Source organism: Myxocyprinus asiaticus, chromosome 14 (genome assembly GCF_019703515.2).
Source record: "Myxocyprinus asiaticus isolate MX2 ecotype Aquarium Trade chromosome 14, UBuf_Myxa_2, whole genome shotgun sequence".
Taxonomy (NCBI): domain Eukaryota; kingdom Metazoa; phylum Chordata; class Actinopteri; order Cypriniformes; family Catostomidae; genus Myxocyprinus; species Myxocyprinus asiaticus.
The window spans coordinates 23,664,504-23,687,566 of record NC_059357.1 but is presented as its reverse complement, the minus strand read 5'-3'; the positions used below and the strand labels follow the sequence as shown (position 1 = coordinate 23,687,566).

The 23,063-nt window shown below is 38.3% G+C and overlaps 1 gene segment (V, D, J or C); it reads left to right on the top strand.

The window, feature by feature from the left end:
* The first annotated feature begins 16,505 nt into the window (after nt 1-16,505).
* LOC127451781 (Ig mu chain C region membrane-bound form-like) lies at nt 16,506-21,627 on the top strand. The segment is given in 7 exon segments: nt 16,506-16,654; nt 18,136-18,444; nt 18,577-18,861; nt 19,009-19,323; nt 19,552-19,854; nt 20,939-21,093; nt 21,338-21,627. Coding segments are annotated over 6 exon segments (1,125 nt in total).
* The last annotated feature ends 1,436 nt before the right edge of the window (nt 21,628-23,063 follow it).

Sequence of the window (23,063 nt, the reverse complement as noted above, 5' to 3'; positions counted from 1 at the left end):
AGGGCTATACGGCAATCCCCCCGGTGGATAAAGGCACTCGCGGTGCACCTATGCCCGCAGAGCGCCACCACCTGGCGCGGGCACCCAAAGCTCCCGTCCAAGGCCTGTAGGTTTATGTTGTTTCTGACGGCCAAGGCCTACGGTGCCACTGGACAAGCCACCTCCGCCCTGCACACCATGGCTCTCCTGTAAGTCCGCCAAGGCGCTAAAGGAACTGCACGAGGGTAGTTCCGCCCCGGGATTGATGCAGGAGCTGCGCTCGGCGACCGACCTCGCTCTCCGGGTGACGAAGGTCACAGCGCGGTCTCTCGGGCGGGCAGTGTCCACCTTGGTGGTCCAGGAGCACCACCTTTGGCTCAACCTGGTCGAGATGGGAGAGGCCGACAAGGCACGGTTCCTTGCTGCCCCCATTTCCCAAGTTGGCCATTCCGGCGACACCGAGGACTTTGCCCAGCAGTTCTCAGCAGTGAAACAGCAGACGGAGGTTATCCGGCACATCCTGCCCCGGCGTGGCTCAAGATCCCGCACCCCGTCTGCTCGTCGCCAAGGGTGTCCCCCTGCGGTGACTGCACCAGCTCTGCTGCAGCCCGCCCCTGCGGCCCGGCCCCGGCGTGGAGCCCACCACAGGAAGCAGACGCCACCCGTCTCGCGGCCGCCAAGAACCCGCGAAAAGCTTCGAAGCTCCCCTGAGATGGGCAACCCAGGGATGACGAAACCTGCTGCTCTGGAGCTGGTAAGCAGACCACTCCATCCCCCGGTCAAGGGCCGGGAGGAGAATCTTTTGTTACCTTTTTGCATTTAATTGCGCTGCATGCCCAAGTGGCTGCAGTACCCAAGAGTTCAGCAAGAGCGGTTTCCTTGTTCCCTGGGTCACGTATCCAGTGTGCACGGCCGTCATCATGACCACCGTCCACCACTCTATTTGGCAGGTTTGGTGCTCCAGCAGCGGTCTCTCCGCCCCTGAGCGCCTAGCTGTGGCACAAATCCACCCCTGATGTGACAGTCTCCACAGGTCAGGAGGACAGGCCTCTTCCTCCCTGTCCCAGGCTGTTCCGGGGGTGGTCACAAGGAGCCAGGTAAGTACTTCGATGTCCCTGAACTCAGTACGACCACGACACGGTGTGGCACCTCAGGCTCCGTCCCACCACGAGGCCCCACCCGCCGGTATGTCTGATGAGATTGTCCCTCCGGCCGAGATGAAGAAGGGGTTTTACAGCCCCTACTTCATTGTACCGAAAAGGCAGTGGGTTGCGGCCAATCTTGGACCTGCGAGTACTGAACCTGGCTTTACACAGACTCCCATCCTAGATGCTGACGCAAAGACGCACTCTAGCGAGTGTCCGGCATCAAGATTGGTTCGCGGTGGTAGACCTGAAGGATGCGTACTTCCACGTCTCAATTCTACCTCAACACACACCCTTCCTGCGGTTTGCATTCAAGGGTCGGTAGTCCTTGCATCAGTACAAGGTCCTCCCTTCCAGTCTGTCCTTGTTCCCTCGCGTCTTCACAAAGGTCGCAGAGGCAGCCCTTGCCCCGCTAAGGGAAGTGGGCATTCGCATCCTCAACTATCCCGATGGTTGGCTAATCCTAGCTCACTCTCGGGATGTGTGGTGTGCGCACAGGGACCTTGTGCTCTCGCACCTCAGCCGATTAGGGCTTCGGGTCAACCGGGAAAAGAGCAAGCTCCTCCCGGTTCAGAGCATCTCTTTTCTCAGTTTGGATTTTTTGCGCCTCACATACGAGTGCGCACAGTCGGTGCTGACCTGTTTGAAGGCGTTCAAACAGAAAACAGCGGTTCCACTGAAACTCTTTCAGAGGCTCCTGGGGCATATGGCATCCTCAGCGGTGGCCACCCAGCTCGGGTTGATGCATATGAGACCGCTTCAGCACTGGCTTCAGACTCAAGTCCCGAGATGGGCATGGCGCCGCTGGACACATCGCGTGGTCATCACGACGGTCTGTCACCGCCTCTTCAGCCCTTGGACTGACCTAACGTTTCTATGGGCAGGCGTTCCCCTAGAGCAGGTCTCCGGGTGTGTCGTGGTCATGACAGAACAGGCTGGGGTGCTGTTTGCAACGGGCACGCAGACACCTGCTTATGGATGGGCACATCAACTGCCTTGAGTTGCTGGCAATTCTGCTTGCCCTGCGGAGGTTCCGGCCATTGATCCAGGGCAAGCACGTGTTAGTTTGGACAGACAACATGGCAACGGTAGTATATGTCAACCGCCAAGGCGGTCTGCGCTCTCGTTGTATGTCACAACTCACCCACCGTCTCCTCCTCTGGAGTCAGCAGCACCTCAAGTCACTGCGAGCCACTCACATCCCGGGTGACCTCAACACTGCAGCGGACACGCTGTCACGGCAGGTTACCCTCAGGGGAGAGTGGAGACTCCACCCTCAGGTGGTCCTGCTGATGTGGAGTCGATTCGGACAGGCCCAGGTAGACCTGTTCCCCTCCCAAGAATCCTCCCACTGCCTGCTCTGGTACGCCCTGACTAGGGCACCTCTCGGCATAGACGTGCTGGCACACAGCTGGCCCCCTGGTCTTCGCAAATATGCGTTTCCCCCAGTGAGCCTACTTGCACAGACTCTGTGCAAGGTCAGGGAGGATGAGGAGCAGGTCATCCTGGTAGCACCCTACTGGCCCACCCAGACATGGTTCTCGGACCTCATGCAGTACACGTGCTAACTAAGAGCCCTGTTCTGGGGTAGGTGCTCCGCATGTGGCGGTTCCCTGTAAGGTAACCCTATGCGATGTATATCTTCCGCTAATTCATTTCCCTGTTGGCAAACTGCATCTTCCTTGGGCAGAGCCCCCTCTGCCACAGTCTCCATGTTTGTAGTAACTCCTCCCCCGTTGGGTAGGATCTACCATGAGACTTTTCCAAATGATCGGCAAGACCATGTGACGTATTTTCCACTTAAATATCCCCCCCTCTCTCTGGGCGAGGTGTGGTCTCCGCGGTGTCCTCCCCTTGGGAGGGACACCCCCTGACTAGTCCTGGTCGGCCCAGTTGGATAATCCCCCTTTTTTTTTAGGGAGTGAAAAAAAGAAGGGGAAAAGAGGCCACAACTGGGCTAGCCTGTCTATCTTTTGGGTAGTCGACTTGTCCCCAAAGGGCTGTTCGACACTCATAACTATGTTGGGGGAGGTTACGTTTCAGCCTGGTGTGCTGGCCACGAGGCACACAGCGCTCCCAAGAGTGACCCCTAGTGTCACTACATCGACACAATGTCTTGTTCCCTCCATCATGTAACGGAGGTTACGCAAGTAACTATGACGTTATAGTTAAGTAATGCTTGTCATTACCAGGACCATACACAGGGTCTCCGTTTTCTTCACTGATCCTGGAAGCTTTAATCTCGACCCACAGAGAAATTTTTTAAAACAAAATATTATAATGCACATCTGACAAACGAAGCAGTGATTATGTAAAAGAAATATATTGTTCTGCTCAAAATAAAATGCAATTATGTGGTGAATTAAGTTGTACATTTAGGAAAATATTTTTAAATATTTCCAATGAGGTAAATTACAAACGTTTTTAAAGTTACGCAACAAATATAATGAAGTTGCAATGATGAGCAGCACTATACAGTCACATTTCAGCACTTCACATTTAAAGTAGCACTTAAAGTGCATCCTCGCACGTTTATGTTAAGTGCAGTTTTGGGAAACGCACGTAAAAAATAACGAACATTCGTAAAATCACTCGTAGAAAACACTCTTAATCGCTTAAATCAGTCATTATTGGGAAACGCAGCCCTGACCCTACACTGTTAAAGATTTTCTCGTAAAAAAAAACAGTAAAGAACTGGCAGCAGGGTTGCCAGCATGTTACTGTAAAATTAACGGTGTCTTGCAGTTGCTGAAATTAACAGCTAGATCCTGTTTTTACAGCTACAGTATACAATAATTTAGCAGCATATAGCCGTCAAATTACATACTATCTGCTGTTATTGAAATTAGCAGCTATGTTCCCAGCATGCACTGCGGCATGAAGAAATTACTTACATTTTTTACTATTTATTGGTTTATATTGACATCGTTTTTGTTGTAGTCTGTTACTTGTATTTTAATGTTCAGCTTTTACTTTTTTACGTAAAAGTATGTTTGTTAATTGTCACCAATGTTGCGTTTTGTATGCCGAGAGTTGATATCTGTGTGTCTTGGTAACATCTTGAGTTATGCTGTAAGTTCATCAGAAACATTAAAACATTCAGTTTGCTAATATTACTTTGCTGAAATATCATTTACTGTTTTTGCTTTTATGTTTTTGTGTAATGCATTACTATTGACACATATAGTGCCATTTGCAAGGTAGGATCAGATATTCAGTCTGACCTTAGGTTTTGTCTTCCAAGTAGCACAGTGCAACAACTTGTGTTTTACTTAAACATAAATTGACTTGCTGGAAGAACATAATATAATAATAAAGAAGGTCCAAGGTGCCAGCTAATCACTATAATGGTGACTTCAAACAAAACACAACTATTGATAACAAAACAACAACACTAATTAAACTAAGGCTTCTATTAAGTCTGAATAAAAACTTTTGTATGTGTGTTTTTTATTTTTTTATTTTTTATTTTTGTAGCCCCAATGCATTGCCAAAGCATACATACTTATTCAAGCGCAAAGGCTAATGGGTATTTCACCATTATAACCCACAATGCAGTGCTATACTGTTATTTTACTGTGTACAGGTTGTTGTTGTTTTGTTTTTTGTTTTTCATAAAAAATACACTGTCCAATCCTGGCAAAATTGTACATTTAATATGTACATTGCTTCAAAGGTTGATTTTTTTATTTGACTTCTCATTAGACAGACAAAGTGAAGGCTGATGTGAGATGATAAAGAACAGAGGAGTTGGTCAGAAACATCATGAACACTAACCATGTGCCACAAATTACAATTTTAATGGGGGGTGGGGGGTTAAAATATACATTTCAAAATGTTACTATAGCTTTCACCAGGATGATATCATGATTTTAAATGTTCATTTGTCCCTAATGCCTTGCATAGAACAGCTATTTAACATAAAAGTAGTCACTTCACAGTGAGCCTGCTCTTGATCTCCCAGAATGCAAAAATTTTAACAGCAAACTACTGTATTTAAGAATCACAGTAGATTGCTGTAGGAATTTAGTTGTACATTTACAGCAATTTTTATAGTGTATACAACTTTTAGAGTTAAAATAACATTATTTATTGATTATTTTGACTATATAAAAATCATTCACAAATTGTCTGTGCTATTATCACATAATTATTATTTTAATGTTGTTTTAATACAAAGAAACAAAGAAGTTTGCTTTTACATTTTTATTTTCTCAAAAATGGCACATACGTTCTTACTCTTTGTGAGAACGTGAAAGTTCCCAAAACACACTGTTATTTTTCCTTTGTTCCTGTGGGGTCAAGAGTAGCCTAGTTCAGAAGTTTACATCAATATGTGTGTGTGTGTGTGCGTGTGTGTGTCCAGGTATTCCCTGCATTGTTGTTAGTTATTCTTGTTTATCTTTTAGTAAATAAAATGCATTTTATTACAACTGTCTTTCTTGTGTTGATAATACAGTAAGGGCTCTAAAGTTTAGGTCGCTTCTCACAAGTCCTTCAGATTAATCAGATGACCAACTCCCTCCAATTTACATATTTCTAATTTATCGAATGGTCTGTTTGGATCATTCCTATACTGTTAAGATAAAATTCCTTAAATGGTGCCCCGAGGTAGCTATACAGAGAAACCATCTGACATGAACCTTCACACACACACACACACACACACACACACACACACAAAGTGATGTGTGATGAAAAATCACCAGATACTTTAGTGTCTTGTGTGAGGTAACTGGGTGGCCATGTGATTATCACTACATTCGGCAGAAACATAGGTGTGTTAAAACGCTTTCTCTTAATCCCTTAAACCTGGACCGTTCCCTCTCTTTACTCCTCTTGATAGCACATCTACATCAACCAAATGTCTATTTGATGTGTGTATTTACTTCTGGAAGATGTATTTATAGGTTTGCTCTTCTTCAGTACATGTAAGTCTATCAGATGCCTCCTCTCGGATGTCAAAAGGACATTCAGCAGATGTCTTTGATGCATTTATCATTTAGAATGTATGTAAATATCTGCAAGATGTCTATCAGATGTTAATTAGAATGCTATGCATTCCAGATAAAACAACTGAATCGGAGATGTGCATGTGCTATCTGCAGGGGTGTAAAAAGAACTTAGAAATTATACTTAAGTGAAAGTATGGATACTGACTGAATATTTTACTAAATTAAAAGTCCAAGTATCTAGCCAAAAACATACTTGAGTGAAAGTAAAAAAAAATAAATAAAAAAAAAGTATTCACATTAAATTGTACTTCAGTATTAACAAAAGTAAAAAGTAAAAATTTTCCTAGCTAGAATGAAATCAAGAGAGGAGAGAGGATGCTGTTAAATATGATTGGTTTGAAAGTCACCTTTTTACTCTTTCTGTCATATTTCTCCCCCAGTGGCATTTGCAGCCTGGTCAAAGAATCAAATTACAATAACTACATTTTGCAAAATGATTTTTACGTGGCCTGTTATATGTAACATGGTGGATTGAACACAACAGGCACTAAAACATTGACTTTTATCCACTTTCACGCAAATCATGAGTAAAACGGCAGATTATCAGTTCATAAACACTTTTCATCTGTTCCTCACACAATGTTATCTTATGACATATAAACACTTTTACTATAGCGCATGACTCATTTTAACGTTTGCATTGCATAATCAACTACATTTAAAAGCTTGTTCATGTGTGATCAAATTGCATGGCAGCTCAACAAGTGTTGCACATGTGATCCAAAAGACCAGGGTAGAGTCCTGAAGAGCACACGAGTCGACACGTTAGCCAAAATTGTCATAGAAGCACCACAAAATGACATGTATGCTTCAGAAATTTTGTTTTTCATCTCACATTTGCTTAGGTTCAGGTTTAAGGTTTAGGGTAGGGAGGTTGGTTTTGTTCATTTAAATCTTGATAGAACATTAACCTTAAAAAAACGCATCTGTTCAAGAGAACATTTCACTCTTTTTTAGCAGCACACAGTGGATATTTTACTTCGAAACTGCCCTGAGACGTGAAACGATAAATTATTTTTGCAAAAACGTTTTCACAGTCACGCTATGTTCCTTGCATGGTGGAAGGCACTCACGAATTGCGATGTCAGAGTACTCAGCTCCTTGAGATATAGAGAAAGATAAAATAATAATAATAATAATAATAATAATAATAATAATAATTTGAAGCTTTGAAGAAAGTTACTAATATTGATGGTTTTGTGAATTGTTTTCTGAGGTTTGCAACCAAACCTTGCTGTTGAGCAGACGGATGAATTCAATAAAATGTATAATTAATATTTACTCAAATTCCATTATTTTTCTTAGCATTATATTAGCATCATTATCATTGCTGGTTTTATAGTTATTATTATAATTCATAGTTTCCTAACAACAACAACAATAATAATTCAGCAAATATGAAGTAAAAGTTCATAGATATAATTTAAATATGAAGGCAAGTGTAGAAATACATTGCATGTACACATTAAATTACAAAAGCCTTTTGTTTATATATATATATATATATATATATATATATATATATATATATATATATATATATATATATATATATATATATTTGCAACATGAATTTTTTTTTGACTTTATAACTGTCCAATCTGTAGAAGTAGCAGGCGTTTAGGACGTCAGTGTTTCTCACTTTGTGCTCATACACATCAAATTCACTGGTGTTAAAATCCCAGTGTTAAGGCTTTTCAGAGTAAAGTGTTGAGTTTTAGTGTTAGATCTAGTGAAATGAACACTATTGAGTGTAGTGTGGGTGTAAAATTACAGAGTTACAGGTATCCAACACCTGCCAGTGTTATTGTCAACATCCGGGCAATTGGACAGTGCTGCAACTGAGGAATTTTCCAGACGCCATTTTTCCCTCCATCACCGAGAGGATGAGAAGCTGCAACTGGTGAGTAAATGAACTTAAAACTTTGCGTTTAATAGATATTTTATATCCAGATGTGCTTATATCTGCATGTTAACTGAAATATTTCAGGTACAGCGACAAATGTATGTTTAAAAGGGATTATTCGAAGTCATTCGCTAGCTAGAAGGCGCCTGTGTCGCACTGATCTGAAGCTTTCCCTTGGCCACTATGCATTACTTTCGATTATAAAAGTGCGTATTAAAGATATCTTTAATGTCTGTGGGTGTATTAAAAAGCTGTTATTTGCATTTTTTCAGTCGTTAATTACAGTGTATGTCCGGGCATGTCATGTCAACGTTTTTTCCGTGGGTGCCTGAAAAGCATCAATTTCACCAAGTTTGCACCGCATTTCGGTCTCATTTTAGACAAATTTGAGGGCCCTGTAAGCAGCCATACGTTCCTAGACTCAGGACAACAGTGCTATTTATTATTAAATATTGCCAACAGTCCCGAATATGAGATCATATAAAACTGGAACTCTTAATCCAATTAATTTGAGTTGTTGTTTTTTTTTTCTCTAGAGTTCCAGATGGTTACTCGGTTACATGGATTCCCAAATAGAATGAGATCTCTCTGACGAGGAGGAGGGTGTGGCCGGGTCGTGATGGAGCATGGCCGGCACTGAAGCAGCTGATCAGCGAGAGAGCGAGACAAGGAGCAGCTGGAGGCACTGGTTCCAGAGAGAGGCGCGTGCGGTCACGTTGCGTGTGTGTGTCTGTTCATGTTTATGTTTGTTTTAAGTTCAGTTATATAATTAAACTTGGTTTACTGTTCAGCCGATTCCCGCCTCCTCTTTAGACTGTTACAATCCCATTGCAAAGTAAGGTGAAAACCAAAATAAGTTAACATGTTTGAATGTGTATTTAATGAGCTCATGAAGACAAGTAACAAAATAAGATAAACTAAGAATTTGTTGTGTGTCATGTCCAGAGCATACTAAAAGTTTACGGATTAGGTTTTTTGATCCAGAAAATATAGTTAGAATGTGAATCTAGTACGTTTTTCTGTTAAATTAACTCCGCTGACAAACCCCAGATTATTAAAGAATAAATACAATTTGCTGTTGAATTATTTGTTCTTTATAGTGATGAAAGAGAATGAATGGTTTTATAATGTATTTTTTATAACCATTTATAAGACAAAAATCTTTGATTCTACTTTGAGTGTAAAAGAGGGTAATTAATAAAAAACAGGCTAAGATTAATTTCCCTCTAAAAGTCTCATTCTGTTTTGTGATTCCTTTTTGTCTTCAGACCCCATCACACCCCTGTTTTTGTCTCCTCATGTAGAGGCCGAGCTCAAGCTCTGGGTCCATGAGCAGCAGTTACATTGAAAAATCAAAGCTACCCATGAATGTGAAGAGATGATGAACAGTTACAAAGTTCTTAAGCCAAAGATGTAAGTGTATCCTCTCTACTATTAGTGTACAGACTTAGTAATGTTTTGAGCTAAAGTTATTGTAACCCATTAATGAATTGTTACTCTGGAGGAGAATCTATCAGGGTCTGGAATCCCCCCAAAAAATGATGCACACATACATATATCCATATATATATATATGTATGTATGTATGTATGTGTATACACTGTTCTGGAGTTCTGGGTTCTCACAAAAATTCTGATTATGATATTCTAAATACAAATACCCAATCAATTAATTGTACTTGCCAAAGTATCAAAATTTCACCATTTAGACTCAAAGATGAAAAAAATAATAATAATATTCCCAAAACATAAATCAGTTCAGTCAAACTGTATTAACTTGAACAAGGCACATGTAGATATAAATTGTTAATTCTTTTAACGTCACATTAGCACATGAATAGTATCGAAACAAAAATTAAACATAAGAAAATTTAAATAAAATAAACAAACAATACATGTTTGATTATTTAGATGGAGATCTGCTTAGAAATTCAAAGTTCCAAAATGTGTCCAGGATATGAAAATGTTCCCTTAATAAATGTTCATTTGTATGACTCAGTTCATACAAGGAGATTTTCCCTTTCGATCTGGTGTCCTTCACAAAGTTTCCTCGCAAACAGGGAAAATCCAGCGCAGATGAAAACTCCTCAGTTGAAACCTCGTAGTTCAAACGTAAATGACATCCACGAACTCAGATATTTTCCTTCCGGGAACCACTAATAAAATAGGAATAGTTTCAGACACAAAGTAGTAATATTTTCCAACAGATGGAAAGAAATTTCGCAGGTGCAGCCTAGCGCTCTTCACATTGCGAGCAGGTAGTGTGTGTGTGCGCGTGACGTAATCCGCACAACCCTACGGCACTCTACGTTCTTGCATCCCACATTTTAGTAATATACAAATATATATATATATATACACTATATTGCCAAAAGTATTTGCTCACCCATCCAAATAATTGAATCCAGGTGTTCCAATCACTTCCATGGCCACAGGTGTATAAAATGAAGCACCTAGGCATGCAGACTGCTTCTACAAACATTTGTGAAAGAATGGGCCGCTCTCAGGAGCTCAGTGAATTCCAGCGTGGTACTGTGATAGGATGCCACCTGTGCAACAAGTCCAGTCGTGAAATTTCCTCGCTACTAAATATTCCACAGTCAACTGTCAGTGGTATTATAACAAAGTGGAAGCGATTTGGGAATGACAGCAACTCAGCCATGAAGTGGTAGGCCACGTAAAATGACAGAGCAGGGTCAGCGGATGCTGAGGCGCATAGTGCGCAGAGGTCGCCAACTTTCTTCAGAGTCAATCGCTACAGACCTCCAAAGTTCATGTGGCCTTCAGATTAGTGCGTAGAGAGCTTCATGGAATGGGTTTCCATGGCCAAGCAGCTGCATCCAAGCCATACATCACCAAGTGCAATGCAAAGCGTCGGATGCAGTGGTGTAAAGCACGCCGCCACTGGACTCTAGAGCAGTGGAGACGCGTTCTCTGGAGTGACGAATCACGCTTCTCCATCTGGCAATCTGATGGATGAGTCTGGGTTTGGCGTTTGCCAGGAGAACGGTACTTGTCTGACTGCATTGTGCCAACTGTGAAGTTTGGTGGAGGGGGGATTATGGTGTGGGGTTGTTTTTCAGGAGCTGGGCTTGGCCCCTTAGTTCCAGTGAAAGGAACTCTGAATGCTTCAGCATACCAAGAGATTTTGGACAATTCCATGCTCCCAACTTTGTGGGAACAGTTTGGGGATGTCCCCTTCCTGTTCCAACATGACTGCGCACCAGTGCACAAAGCAAGGTCCATAAAGACATGGATGAGCGAGTTTGGTGTGGAAGAACTTGACTGGCCTGCACAGAGTCCTGACCTCAACCCGATAGAGCACCTTTGGGATGAATTAGAGCGAAGACTGCGAGCCAGGCCTTCTCGTCCAACATCAGTGTCTGACCTCACAAATGCGCTTCTGGAAGAATGGTCAAAAATTCCCATAAACACACTCCTAAACCTTGTGGAAAGCCTTCCCAGAAGAGTTGAAGCTGTTATAGCTGCAAAGGGCGGGCCGACGTCATATTAAACCCTATGGATTAAGAATGGGATGTCACTTAAGTTCATATGCGTCTAAAGGCAGATGAGCGAATATTTTTGGCAATATAGTGTGTATATATATATATATATATATATATATATATATATATATATATATATATATAAATGGATGCAAGTATGTCTGAAACCTTCACAAAATAAAATACACAAAAAAATAAAATAAAAATAATAAAATAAAAACAATAAACAATAATAATAAAAATACTAATACTAAAATACCCACTAAAAATACAAGTGGGTTACATCATCATATTTAAAAAATGATTTAATGGCTCTAACACAATATGGTTTTAATCTGTTCAGCTAATTAAACAGATTCTACTGACAACCTGGTGAGACAACAGTGCTTGATGAATATAAGGAAGGTGGGACAGTGACTGACTGTACTAGAAGGCAGATTGTTAACATCCTTGCAGCACTTATGGTTGAAACTGAGGGGTAAGCTTATGTTCAATAAGCTATAGTACATATAGATGTTTTAATCCAAATATCCAGGTCTCTATAGTTTTGTTAACAAAAAGTATTTGGACTATAGTGTAAAATTGTTTACCTGTTCAGACAAATTTTTTTATCTGAAGATCAGGTAACCAGTTGTGTCTCTCCAACCAAGCACTAACAAATGTACAATTTCAGTTTTTACAATAACTGTGTAACTGGTCACATCGAAACGATTGATTATTTTGAGAAACAAAACAATACTTATATACTTTTTAACTACAAATGTTCACTTCCGTACATCTCTGTGACGTGCGTTCATGAGAGGGATGACGTAAGCTCGTTGGTAAGGTCACGCGTCGCGTGGAGGAGGAGTCAGAAAGTGCGTCACTGTTTACATTGTTTTTTTGTTTTTTTTTTTATTATTTGGAAATTATTTTTTATTTTATATTGTTTTGAAATTGTTTTGGACTGTTTTGGTTTGTGAATGGCACAAGTTTCTCTTGTAAACAATGACGCGCTTCCTGACTCCTCCTCCACGTGACGCGTGACCTTACCAATGAGTTTACGTCATCCGGGCGCACATCACAGAGATGTACAGAAGCTAACAATTCTAGTTGAAAAGTATATAAGTATTGTTTTGTTTCTCAAAATAATCAATCGTTTGCAATCAGAAGAACTTTATTTGTCGATTGGAGTCGTGTGGATTATTTTGATGCACCCTAAATATGCATTTTGGACCGTCAAAAAAATGGAGGACATTCACTTGCATTGTTTAGAGGAGGAGGCGTGAAATGAAATCCTAAAAGTCTTAAATTCTGTTTTGATGAAGAAAGAAACTCAGATACATCTTGGATGGCCTGAGGGTGAGTAAATTATCAGCAAATTTTCATTTTTGGGTGAACTATTCCTTTAAAATGTTACTTTTTAAAAACATAAATATAATGGATTATAACCTGGAAGTAGGGCATTTCAATCAAGCAAAGTAATTTTGTCTGAAAATGCATATTGATGGCAAACACTCTTGCTTTTGACAGAATGGGACTATGACACATCTTTCCTGCTACTTTGCACATTCTGCCACCTCAGCCTGTCAGAAAGAAAAGATCGGTGCAGCTCAGGCCATGGATCATCTAGTTGTTTTTCACAAGGTGATTACAATACTTTTTGAAATGTGAAACATAGCTCAAAATTATGTAGTTACAATTTCGTGAGATTGGTATAACTCATTGTTTGGTATTTTGCTTTTTCCTTGCAGGAGCCAAGAGGAACACATTGTGAACCAGGATCAGCAGCCATACCTACTAGCTTCAGGGACCAGCAAGCATCAGGCAACTAACAGTTTTTATGTTGTGATGAACAAGAAACTGTTGAATGTCATATGGATTTTGTTGTTTGATTCGTTGATGAGATGCCAGCGTTTGGTATGATTGTTTGCGTAATTCTGAGAAAGGAGTTTTCTTTCTTTTGTTTCACAAATGGAGACTACATTTGTAGAGCACTTTCATGCTTTTCATGTTTAAGAGCAAGAGCTCAACTTTTCAGTTATTTTGCCTGGTCAACTGTGGTCTTATAAGCCCTTTTTCAAGATGCTTTATGGAACTGATTCACTTTTCTATGTTGTACCAGACATTTGCTTTAAGTGTACTTTACGTGTTACCTCATGTAGTCATATACAAGGGTGTGACGAGGAGGGGTGTGTGGCCAGGCCGTGGTGTTGACTAATCAGTGGGCGAGAGATAAGGGGAGGCCGGAGATGCCAGTTCGACAGAGAAACGCACCAAGCTGTGTGAGTGTGTGTGTGTGTGTGTGTGTGTTTGTTTTGCAGTTTATGTTATGTTTGAGTTCAGTTTGTTATTAAAGTTTTACTTTGACTGTTCAGCTGGTTCCTACCTCCTCCTTGCCCTATCTTAAGAAACTTGTTACATAGGGGTTTTGAGTGCCCTGTAAAAAATTGTGAAGTGTGCAGAGGAAACAAATGTTTTTTTTCTTTCAGGTTTTGTATTATGGGGTGGTTTTTTGGGTGGGGATGAGGGTGAAGGGCAAATTGAATAAATAAATCACAGTCTGTCAGGTGGTCACATACGGTCTGGTCGCACAAATATTTCAATGTATCCGAAGCTCAAATCGGATCCGAAATTCTGCCTCTTCAGATGGTCAGAACTCCACACAGCCATGTGACACTCTGTCGTTTGTCAGTCTGTCGGATGCAGTAAAAAGGCGGCTTCAGTCCAGTAAGAGGAAAGAAAATGTTCTGCAAAAATGTAATGAGTACTTTTCAAGTTTAAATAAAATTGTAAGGAGTAAATGTACTATTTTTTTTCTTTGTAAATGTAAGTGAAAGTACAAGTATTCCATTTAAATAGCACTCAAGTAAAGTACAAATTCCCAAACAATAATACTTAAGTATTTTTACTTTAATTACTTTACACCCTTGGCTTTCTCAGAGCCCCAGCACACCTCAAACACAAACTTAACTTTTTTATCACCACTTCTCATAGCCACTTAATTTTCCTTTTCAGAATTTACATTCATTATTATTTCAAATAAATTCTTCTTGAGGCCTGACACCACACCCACTGTGTCTGTCTCTTGCTCACCCTGCCACAGCCGCTTTTTTAAGTGCAAATAGCCTCGGTCATCTTTTTGTCACCCTATCGTTATAGTTTTTGGGACCACAATAAAACCGATTTTCATTAAGAGCTGTCTAGTGCGTTGCAATCTAAATTGAGCATTTATTGTTTTTATGCATTTTTAATGGTTTTCAGTACGGGTAAAATTACCCGAAGGACAAAATGAGGGTGCATATTCTTAAGACAATACAAGGGTGAATAGCAACAAAAAGCATCTTCTTTGCAATAAGTGAAAATATTGTTAGATGCTATTTGCACCCTGGTCCCAATGAGCCTGTATGTGCTGTGATAGTGCGAGCTCGAAACAATCGTCTGTGTTCCGCGACTGCTGTCGGGTCCTTGAGTCAGTAGTGTAATGTAGGGCATATGCAGGCATACGTCATATGCCCACATAACTTTCTTTGGATTTTGCGTATGCTCATCTAAATTGAGTGATGATACGTATGGCCGCCAGAGCAATGAGCAGGCTTTTAAGCCCTAACTTTTCAATCTGCTAAGGTGATGCCGCAGCACCATTCAGTGAATTGTGTGTGTATTTTTATTAAGTGTACAGAGATCCTCTCTGAACATGCACGGAGCAACAGGAGGCGGAAGCGCAACTAAAGACACTACAGACAGGATAAACAATCTAACTCAGAACGTTCGTTTCAGTTGCGGTTGGATATTTGAAAACCAATCATATTGTCCGTTTCAGTAAGGGGCGGAACAAGAAAGCAAAACCCCACCTGAAATTATTTTCCAGTTTGTAGGCTACTTTGAAAGATAAGGGTATAGCTGCAGGCATTGCTTCAAAAAGGGGCGTGAGCTCCAAATCGCCATTGAAGATATAGGGAGCCCCAAATCTAACCCTTTCCCTATGTTAACCGTGTGTGGAAGTGACGGCCCCTTTTGGAGTTGGCGCAACCCCCCTTTTGGAGTAACCCCGCCAAATTTTAGAGTAACTCCGCCCTCTTTTGGAGATCCCGCCCCATTTGGAGTTCTCCGGCCTGCAGCTCTATCTACTTTCATTGAAATGCTAAAGCATCAGCAGCAATGGAGTCACCATTATTTGCGCTGTATATTTACTTTGCTGGTAGCCTGCTAAACGTAAAAATATTTATGCATTGAAGTACAACGTATGCTATTAAACTTGGGAAAGTACTTTGTGTCACTTCACCCGTGCTAGATTTAGATGCTGTTCCCAGGTGCTTTGTCCAGTATTTATATCAAATGTCATTTTTTCTGCCTTTTACTGCTGTCAGTGATGCCTTTTATCATGATATTTCAATTTATATTTCTAAGTTGGAAAAAACATATGCATAATTCTTATGTATATGGTAATATAAGATAACTTGTTAAAGTGAATATCGCTACACTTATATAAGCTATATACAATGTTTATAACAGTTTATAATGTATTTTGTGTGTTTTATTAATAAAAAAAGTAATTATAAAGTATTACCCATTTTACTTGTAATAAAAAGAACATTAATCAAACCTATTAAGTTACCACCATTCTCAGTAGTGTACTGTACAGCATGCCAGCAAGAAGGCATACAGTTTGTTTGTTCATATGGGACTTGATTACAACAGATCATAAAAGTTTTTTTTTTTTTTTAGTTTTTTTGGTTAATTAAAATGATCTTTTACACATTATGTGGTATGTGCATTTTTTAAAATGAATATATACAGTACATAAAACAACAAAAAACAAACAAACAGTATAACGTGCAAGTAAGGCCAGCCGGTGGAATTTCTGGTTACAGAAAACATTTGTATCTTCTAATTACTTTTAACCTTTTAAGAAAATGGGACATAGGCTAGTAATAAAGAGACAAAGAGATTACTCAACTTTGATGTTTTTTTAAAATATGAATTAGTGATCATTTTGTCATCAAATGATCCATCGTTTGGCGTTCAGTACGAACATCAGTGTTTTTGTACAGCTGGTATCAAGCGATGTAACGTTGTGATTGCTTCGACTACTGGGGTAAAGGCACACAAGTCACAGTCTCAAGTAAGTTTTCCACTCCTTTTTCTCCTTACTATAATTGATATTCCAATGAGTAGTTTTAGGTAATTAATGTATTTTATTCTGCGAGTATTTTTGTCTTTAACGACATCAAATGTTGAACTACATGGCAAGTCTGTTTGTTGTTGTAGCATTGCCTTCATTATCCGGTGACATGATCTAAAATTATTTTTATTTTATTGCTCTCGTTTCATGTTCATCGTGGATTTATAAACCGGGTTCTCAGGTCACTCTGGCAGATAGCTTAAATTTTCTCCCAAACTGAAGAATTACAATAGGTTGAAATATGACATCTGAACAGCTGAAATATGCATATTTTGGTAACGTTTTACAGTATGGTTTCATTTATTAACATTAGTTAACAACACTAGTTGACATGAATTAATAATGAACAATACTTATTAAATATTTATTAATCTAATGTTAATTTCAACATATTGTAATATTTTTAAAATCCAAAGTTTTATTTGTTAACATTATTTAATGCACTATATGAACTAACATGAATTAACAATGAACAATTTGTATTAACTAACATTAACAAAATGAATACATGATGTAAAAATTTTATTGTAAATAGTTTATTTATGATATCTCATGCATTTACTAATGTTAAAGAATGGAACTTATTGTAAAGTGTTACTCATATTTTATACAAAATGCGGGATATGCTCTCTCAATGAATAGCGCAAGTTGTCACAATTTGAACCTGCCACTAAAGATTATTGACGTTTGAGCAAAATTTAAACAGTAAAACAAAAATGGTTAATGTTAAATTATAGACAATGCAATAATAAATTATTTAAAAGCCTTCATTAAATAGTCGACCCTTGTTTTAATGTATGCCAGTTTTTTTGCTTACCCAAAAGCAGTAAAATACGATGATATTGGATTTTTGTTTGAGAATATAATAAAAAAAATATATCATTTAATGGGTTTCGTGTTTGAAACCAACAAAACCACGGCTATATACTATACGTAATATTTTTGAGTTATATTATTATTATTATTATTATTTTGTTGTTTTTGTGTGTGGATTGTGTCTCAAAATCTTTCAGTTACTGAGATATAGCACTTGTGACAACTAGATCTTGATTTCCTGTTACAACTTATATTCAATTCAGACACTGAACGCATACTTTCAAAATCCTCATAAAACTTTTTGGTCGTGCAATCATGTTATGCGACGCCTTGTTAAGCTTAATCTTTTGTACAAAAAATATTTAATGAATAGCCTACAAATGAGACACTTCTTTTATGAACGGCTAAAAGCAAAAGAGTAAAATATCCTTTGTGTAAACAGTGTCGAAAATAAGCGCTATTCTAATCATTTATTTCGGTATACTGTATAGATAACAGATTAATTCTTCTTCTTTTTATTAGGCTATTATTATTATTATTTGTCTGTTATATATACTATATATATATATATATATATACATATGTACATTTTCCCCTTTCTTTAGACACACAGCCATCGGCACCAACTTCTCTGATCGCCCTGTCTCAGTGCGGAACTGGTTCTGATGGACTCCAGACCATTGGCTGTTTGGCCTCTGGGTTTTTTCCAGCCGAATCGCTAAATTTCAAATGGACTGATGGAAATGGAAATGCCCTGACTGACTTCGTCCAGTACCCAGCCACGAGTCAATCATCATCGGCTTTGAAAATTAGTCACATAACTGTTAGTCAAGAACAATGGAAACAACGAGAGAAAATAATGTGTAAGGCGGAGAATCCAAAGGGTCATTTGAGTAAAGAATTTGAAAAGCCAGGTAATTACAGAATCAAGCAGATGTCAATAAATGTGGACAAAAAGAATCAGCAATATTAGAGAGAATTTTGCATATGGGAACTAAATTAAAGAAATGTCACGTGCATATTAAAACATGTATTTTCCCTTTTAGTGGACCAACAGCCACCAGTATTGAGTCTGGTTCCAGTAATAACTAAGAAAAGTTCCTTTGTCATGTGTGTGGTTGAGGACTTCTTCCCCAAAGACCTCACTGTTCAATGGAAATTAAATGATAAAACTGAGACAAGTGAGACTTTCCAGCAGAACATACCAGACAAGAACAATGGTCTTTACACAACAAGGAGTTATATTAAGCTCAGAAGTGATACAAATACTGTCTACACCTGTCAGGTCACACACCAGGGAAAAACAATTCTGGAGAAGAAAAACTTTAATGGTAAATCATCGTCTAATGTTGGTTCGCTCTTTCTTGTTCTCTTTCTTTTTAACTGCTATATTAAATATGCACATATCAACAAATTTATCCAAGCTCATACTTCAAATAAGGACATTAAATCATCTTTCTTATCTTTCTACCTTGTAGCTAGCTTCACACTGACTCTGAAGCCACCAGTGCAGAGAGAAATATTTGTCAACAATAAAATTATATTGGAGGCTGTTGTTTCTGGAAGTGTAATCAAAGCAGTAGAAGATGCTTCGGTGTCGTGCCTAGTGGATAATCAACAAATCAGTGGGATACCAGGAAATGCACATTTTTCAAAGGAAACTTCTCAGCATATGAGAATCTACAATGTCACAGTTGATCACAAGAAATGGTTTGAGGGTAAAAAGGTCATCTGTTCCACCCGTGACACAAATGGAAAAGAAATCAGGGAGGAGATCCAATTTAACAAAGGAGGTAAGTTACAATTTTCAAACTTCCAGACAACCCACTTTGTGTTGTGGCTCACTGTGCATTAAAGATTCTGAAAGCAGTTACACTTTAATTTATTATCTTCCATTAAAATGCTAGACCATTTGAAATGTTTAGTAACTGTGGGTTACCATTTACAGTGTCATAGTGTTCATTATTGTTAATTCCTCTGACTCACTGTTATATGGCCTTTTATTATATTTCCTAATTCAGATGGAAAGAAGCCCAATGTTGTTATTTACAGACCTGACAATGATAAACCTGGTCACGTCTCTCTGGTGTGTGAGGTTACCAGCGCACAGCTTGGTGATGTTTATATCATGTGGACAGTGGGCGCTGAAAAAAAATACATAGAGGCCCCTACCAGTGGTCCAATTCGTCAAGAGACCTTCACATCTGTCCTCAGCTTTTTAACAGTGACTCCAGAACAATACAAAAATTCTGAAATCTCCTGTGCAGTCCAACATGCCAACATCAACAATACAATCTCACCATTAATAATATCAACAAGCAAAAGTAAAAAGAATGAATGTCCTTCTTCTGATGCTGATTATGTTGCCCCTGCATAATACTGAAAACATCTGATAGATATTTTCAATATGATTATGCATTTATCTTACTCACTTGGATGGTCTGAAATGCTTGTGTCCTGTTCCTCTCTTTTAATGTGATGTGTCTTTGATTTTGTGCTTTCTCCTGTCTACATGTTTGTATCACTGTACTGCATGGGTCAAACACCAATACCACAGCACACCCAAAACTATACATTTAATTCATGGAAACAAATATAATTTGTGTAATGATAAAAAGCTTTTTAAAACCAAGAGCAAAGATTTATGATGACCTGTGAGAATGTGTGATACTTAGATATGCTTATTTACGTTTTGCATTGTGCTTACTGTGCCACTGTTACTATTCATGTGGTCATGTGAATACTTCTAATGCCAACACTTCTCTGTTCCAAAGATTTGTTTTGGGTTTTGCTCTTCTGTTTGTCTGTTTGTATTGCAAATGTCTGCACAAAATGAAGTATTAAATTTGTGTTTTGCATTATTTAGTCGAGCATTTATTGAAAGCTTAAAAATTCAGAAACATTTGTGTGATTCATTCAGTATTGAAAGCCATAAGTATATTTTCGAGACTGCACATAATGCCTCTTAGGCTGTATTCATTTCCTACAAGTGACTATGTATGAGTGACTACTAATCATTTAAATCTTTAAAACATTGACATTTAACATAGACAGAAAATAAGTGTGCAGATGTTTTGAGGATATGTTGTGGTTACATGTAACATCACAATATCAGGATTAGATGCAAATAGCAAGTTACTCATTAAATCCTAATTTTGATTCATAATTCATTGACCAATTCATTAGGATATTTGCATTGGGTTTGTCTTGTCACATGTACATTAAAAGTACATATGAGTTTATTGTGATTACATATGGGCAGTACTTGTGGCAACTGTGTGCTTCAGTGCTTTAGTAACCAAAACTAGTAGATTCAGGTGTATGATGTAGTACTGTGTACTGTGTATACTGTACATACAGTTCATGTGCATGTGTGTACATATTTTTTGTTTGTTTTGTTTTCTTCAGGTGAGCCACCAGAGCCAGAGACAGGCTTTGCTTTGCTCTGCAATAAAAATGTTTTGGAGGAGGATGAGTTCAGAAGTCTCTGGTACACTGCCACCTCATTCATCTTTCTGTTCCTCTTTACTCTGACCTACAGCGCTCTGCTAAGCTTCTTCAAGGTAATCCAAAATGACTAAATAGAGTACAGATCTTTTTAAAGAAGATGTTGGAACTCTTTTGCATGACAGTCTTATTCTTAATGTTACCATTGTATACTTACAGGCTAAGAAATTCACTTTGTGATGTATTCTGCACTTAAAGCTTTATATATATATATATATATATATATATATATATATATATATATATATATATATATATATATATAATTATTGTCTTTATTTTTATTTTTATTTTTTCCAGATGAAGCAGTGAAGACTCATGGGTCATTCATTTGTCTTGTGACTGTCATTGTATTTTCTTTTGATCTTATCTATTTTGAAATAACAAAAAAAGAAAAGAAGCAATTCTTTCTTGCTTTGTCTGTGACTTGGACAAAGTATTTTTTTATGTAGGCTAATTGATATTGTTAAAACTGTATAATTTGCCTCTGTGCATAAATTTTTGCCTGTGTGCATACATTTTTGAAAATATTGATAAAGATGTGTTCAGTGTCATACACTCATCAGTAAAGTATTATGTTGTTTACTCTGTCAAGTCACATTTTATTCTTTAAAATATTTTTACTCTCTCTCACATTTAGAAGTGACAATACATTTTGGGTGTTACTGCAATATAAACTGTTCCTTAGAAAAAATAAGTGTGGGAGTATTCAAAACTTGTAATTATATGATATAACACAACTTTATGAGGTGAAAATTAGCCATTTGTAAATTTTAAAGGAACTGCTAAATCAGACTGATAAAACAACATTTTTAACAATATGAAAGATAGTAGTAGTCTTTAGTTTAATTTAAATATCTGTAAATCTCACATTAATTATTTCAGTTTTTATAAGTTGTTCAGAATTAGGACTAAAACAAACTGTAGAGAAATTTTATATATTTCCTAGAAAAGGAAAAAGTTTCTTCAACCCTGATGGTGTTTCTCTCTCTCTCTCTCTCTCTCTCTCTCTCTCTTTCATCTTCTGTTCTTTGTTGTTGTATTTGAATGTTCTGTCTCAGGGGAACAGGGTGACCACCAAAGCAAACAATTCATTGTGCACTGCTGCACATTGCATACAGAGCAGCTGCAAACCGTTGTGCCTCGAGGAAACAGAGATATTTTAAAAATAGCAAGCACAGAATAATAAAATATTTGATACAATACTTGATGTGAAAAATACAACTATTTGACTCAACAAAATAATTACTAATATGAAGTGCTTTATGTTTTTTAAAATAAATAATGAGGAGATTTTATAATTTTTTTGGATATTCAAAATTAAATTAATGGTGTGGCTGCATGAGGATTGCACAGGAGATACAGGTCACTGTAGTTATCAGTTGCTGAATTTAAATATTCTGCATGGGTAATTCAGGCATAATCAACTGCCAACACCTGTGTACTCGGAAAAAAAAAATGAAACCTTTAAATATAACTCAGATTAACAGAAAATATTTTATGAAAAATCAGAGGGATTAGAAATTACTGTAAAAAAAAAAAAAAAAAAAAACCTACATGTAAAACTGGCTGTAACAATGATGCTGAAAATAAAAGTTGATAAGTTATATCACAGTACACGTTGATATCAGAATCAGAATGAGCTTTATTGGCAAGTGTTCTCACGTACACAAGGAATTTTTTTGGTGATAGGAGAAACAAGTGCACACAGAACATTACAGTGAGACACCGAATATAAAATAAGGTAAGAGTATAAATAGACATACAAATAATAAGACATATAAAAGAATGGCATATGTACATGTGCAAGTGGTAATGCATGTGCAACGTAGGGGTATGTACAGTTATTGAATTAAATATGTGAATTTACATATGTACATGAGATATGTATTTACATTACTGCACCATGGGGGAGTCCTGAGGCAGTTTAATTGTTCATGAGGAAAATGGCCTGATGGTAAAAACTGTTCTTGTGCCTGGATGTTCTGGCGCTCATTGCTCTGTAGCGCCGGCCAGAGGGCAACAG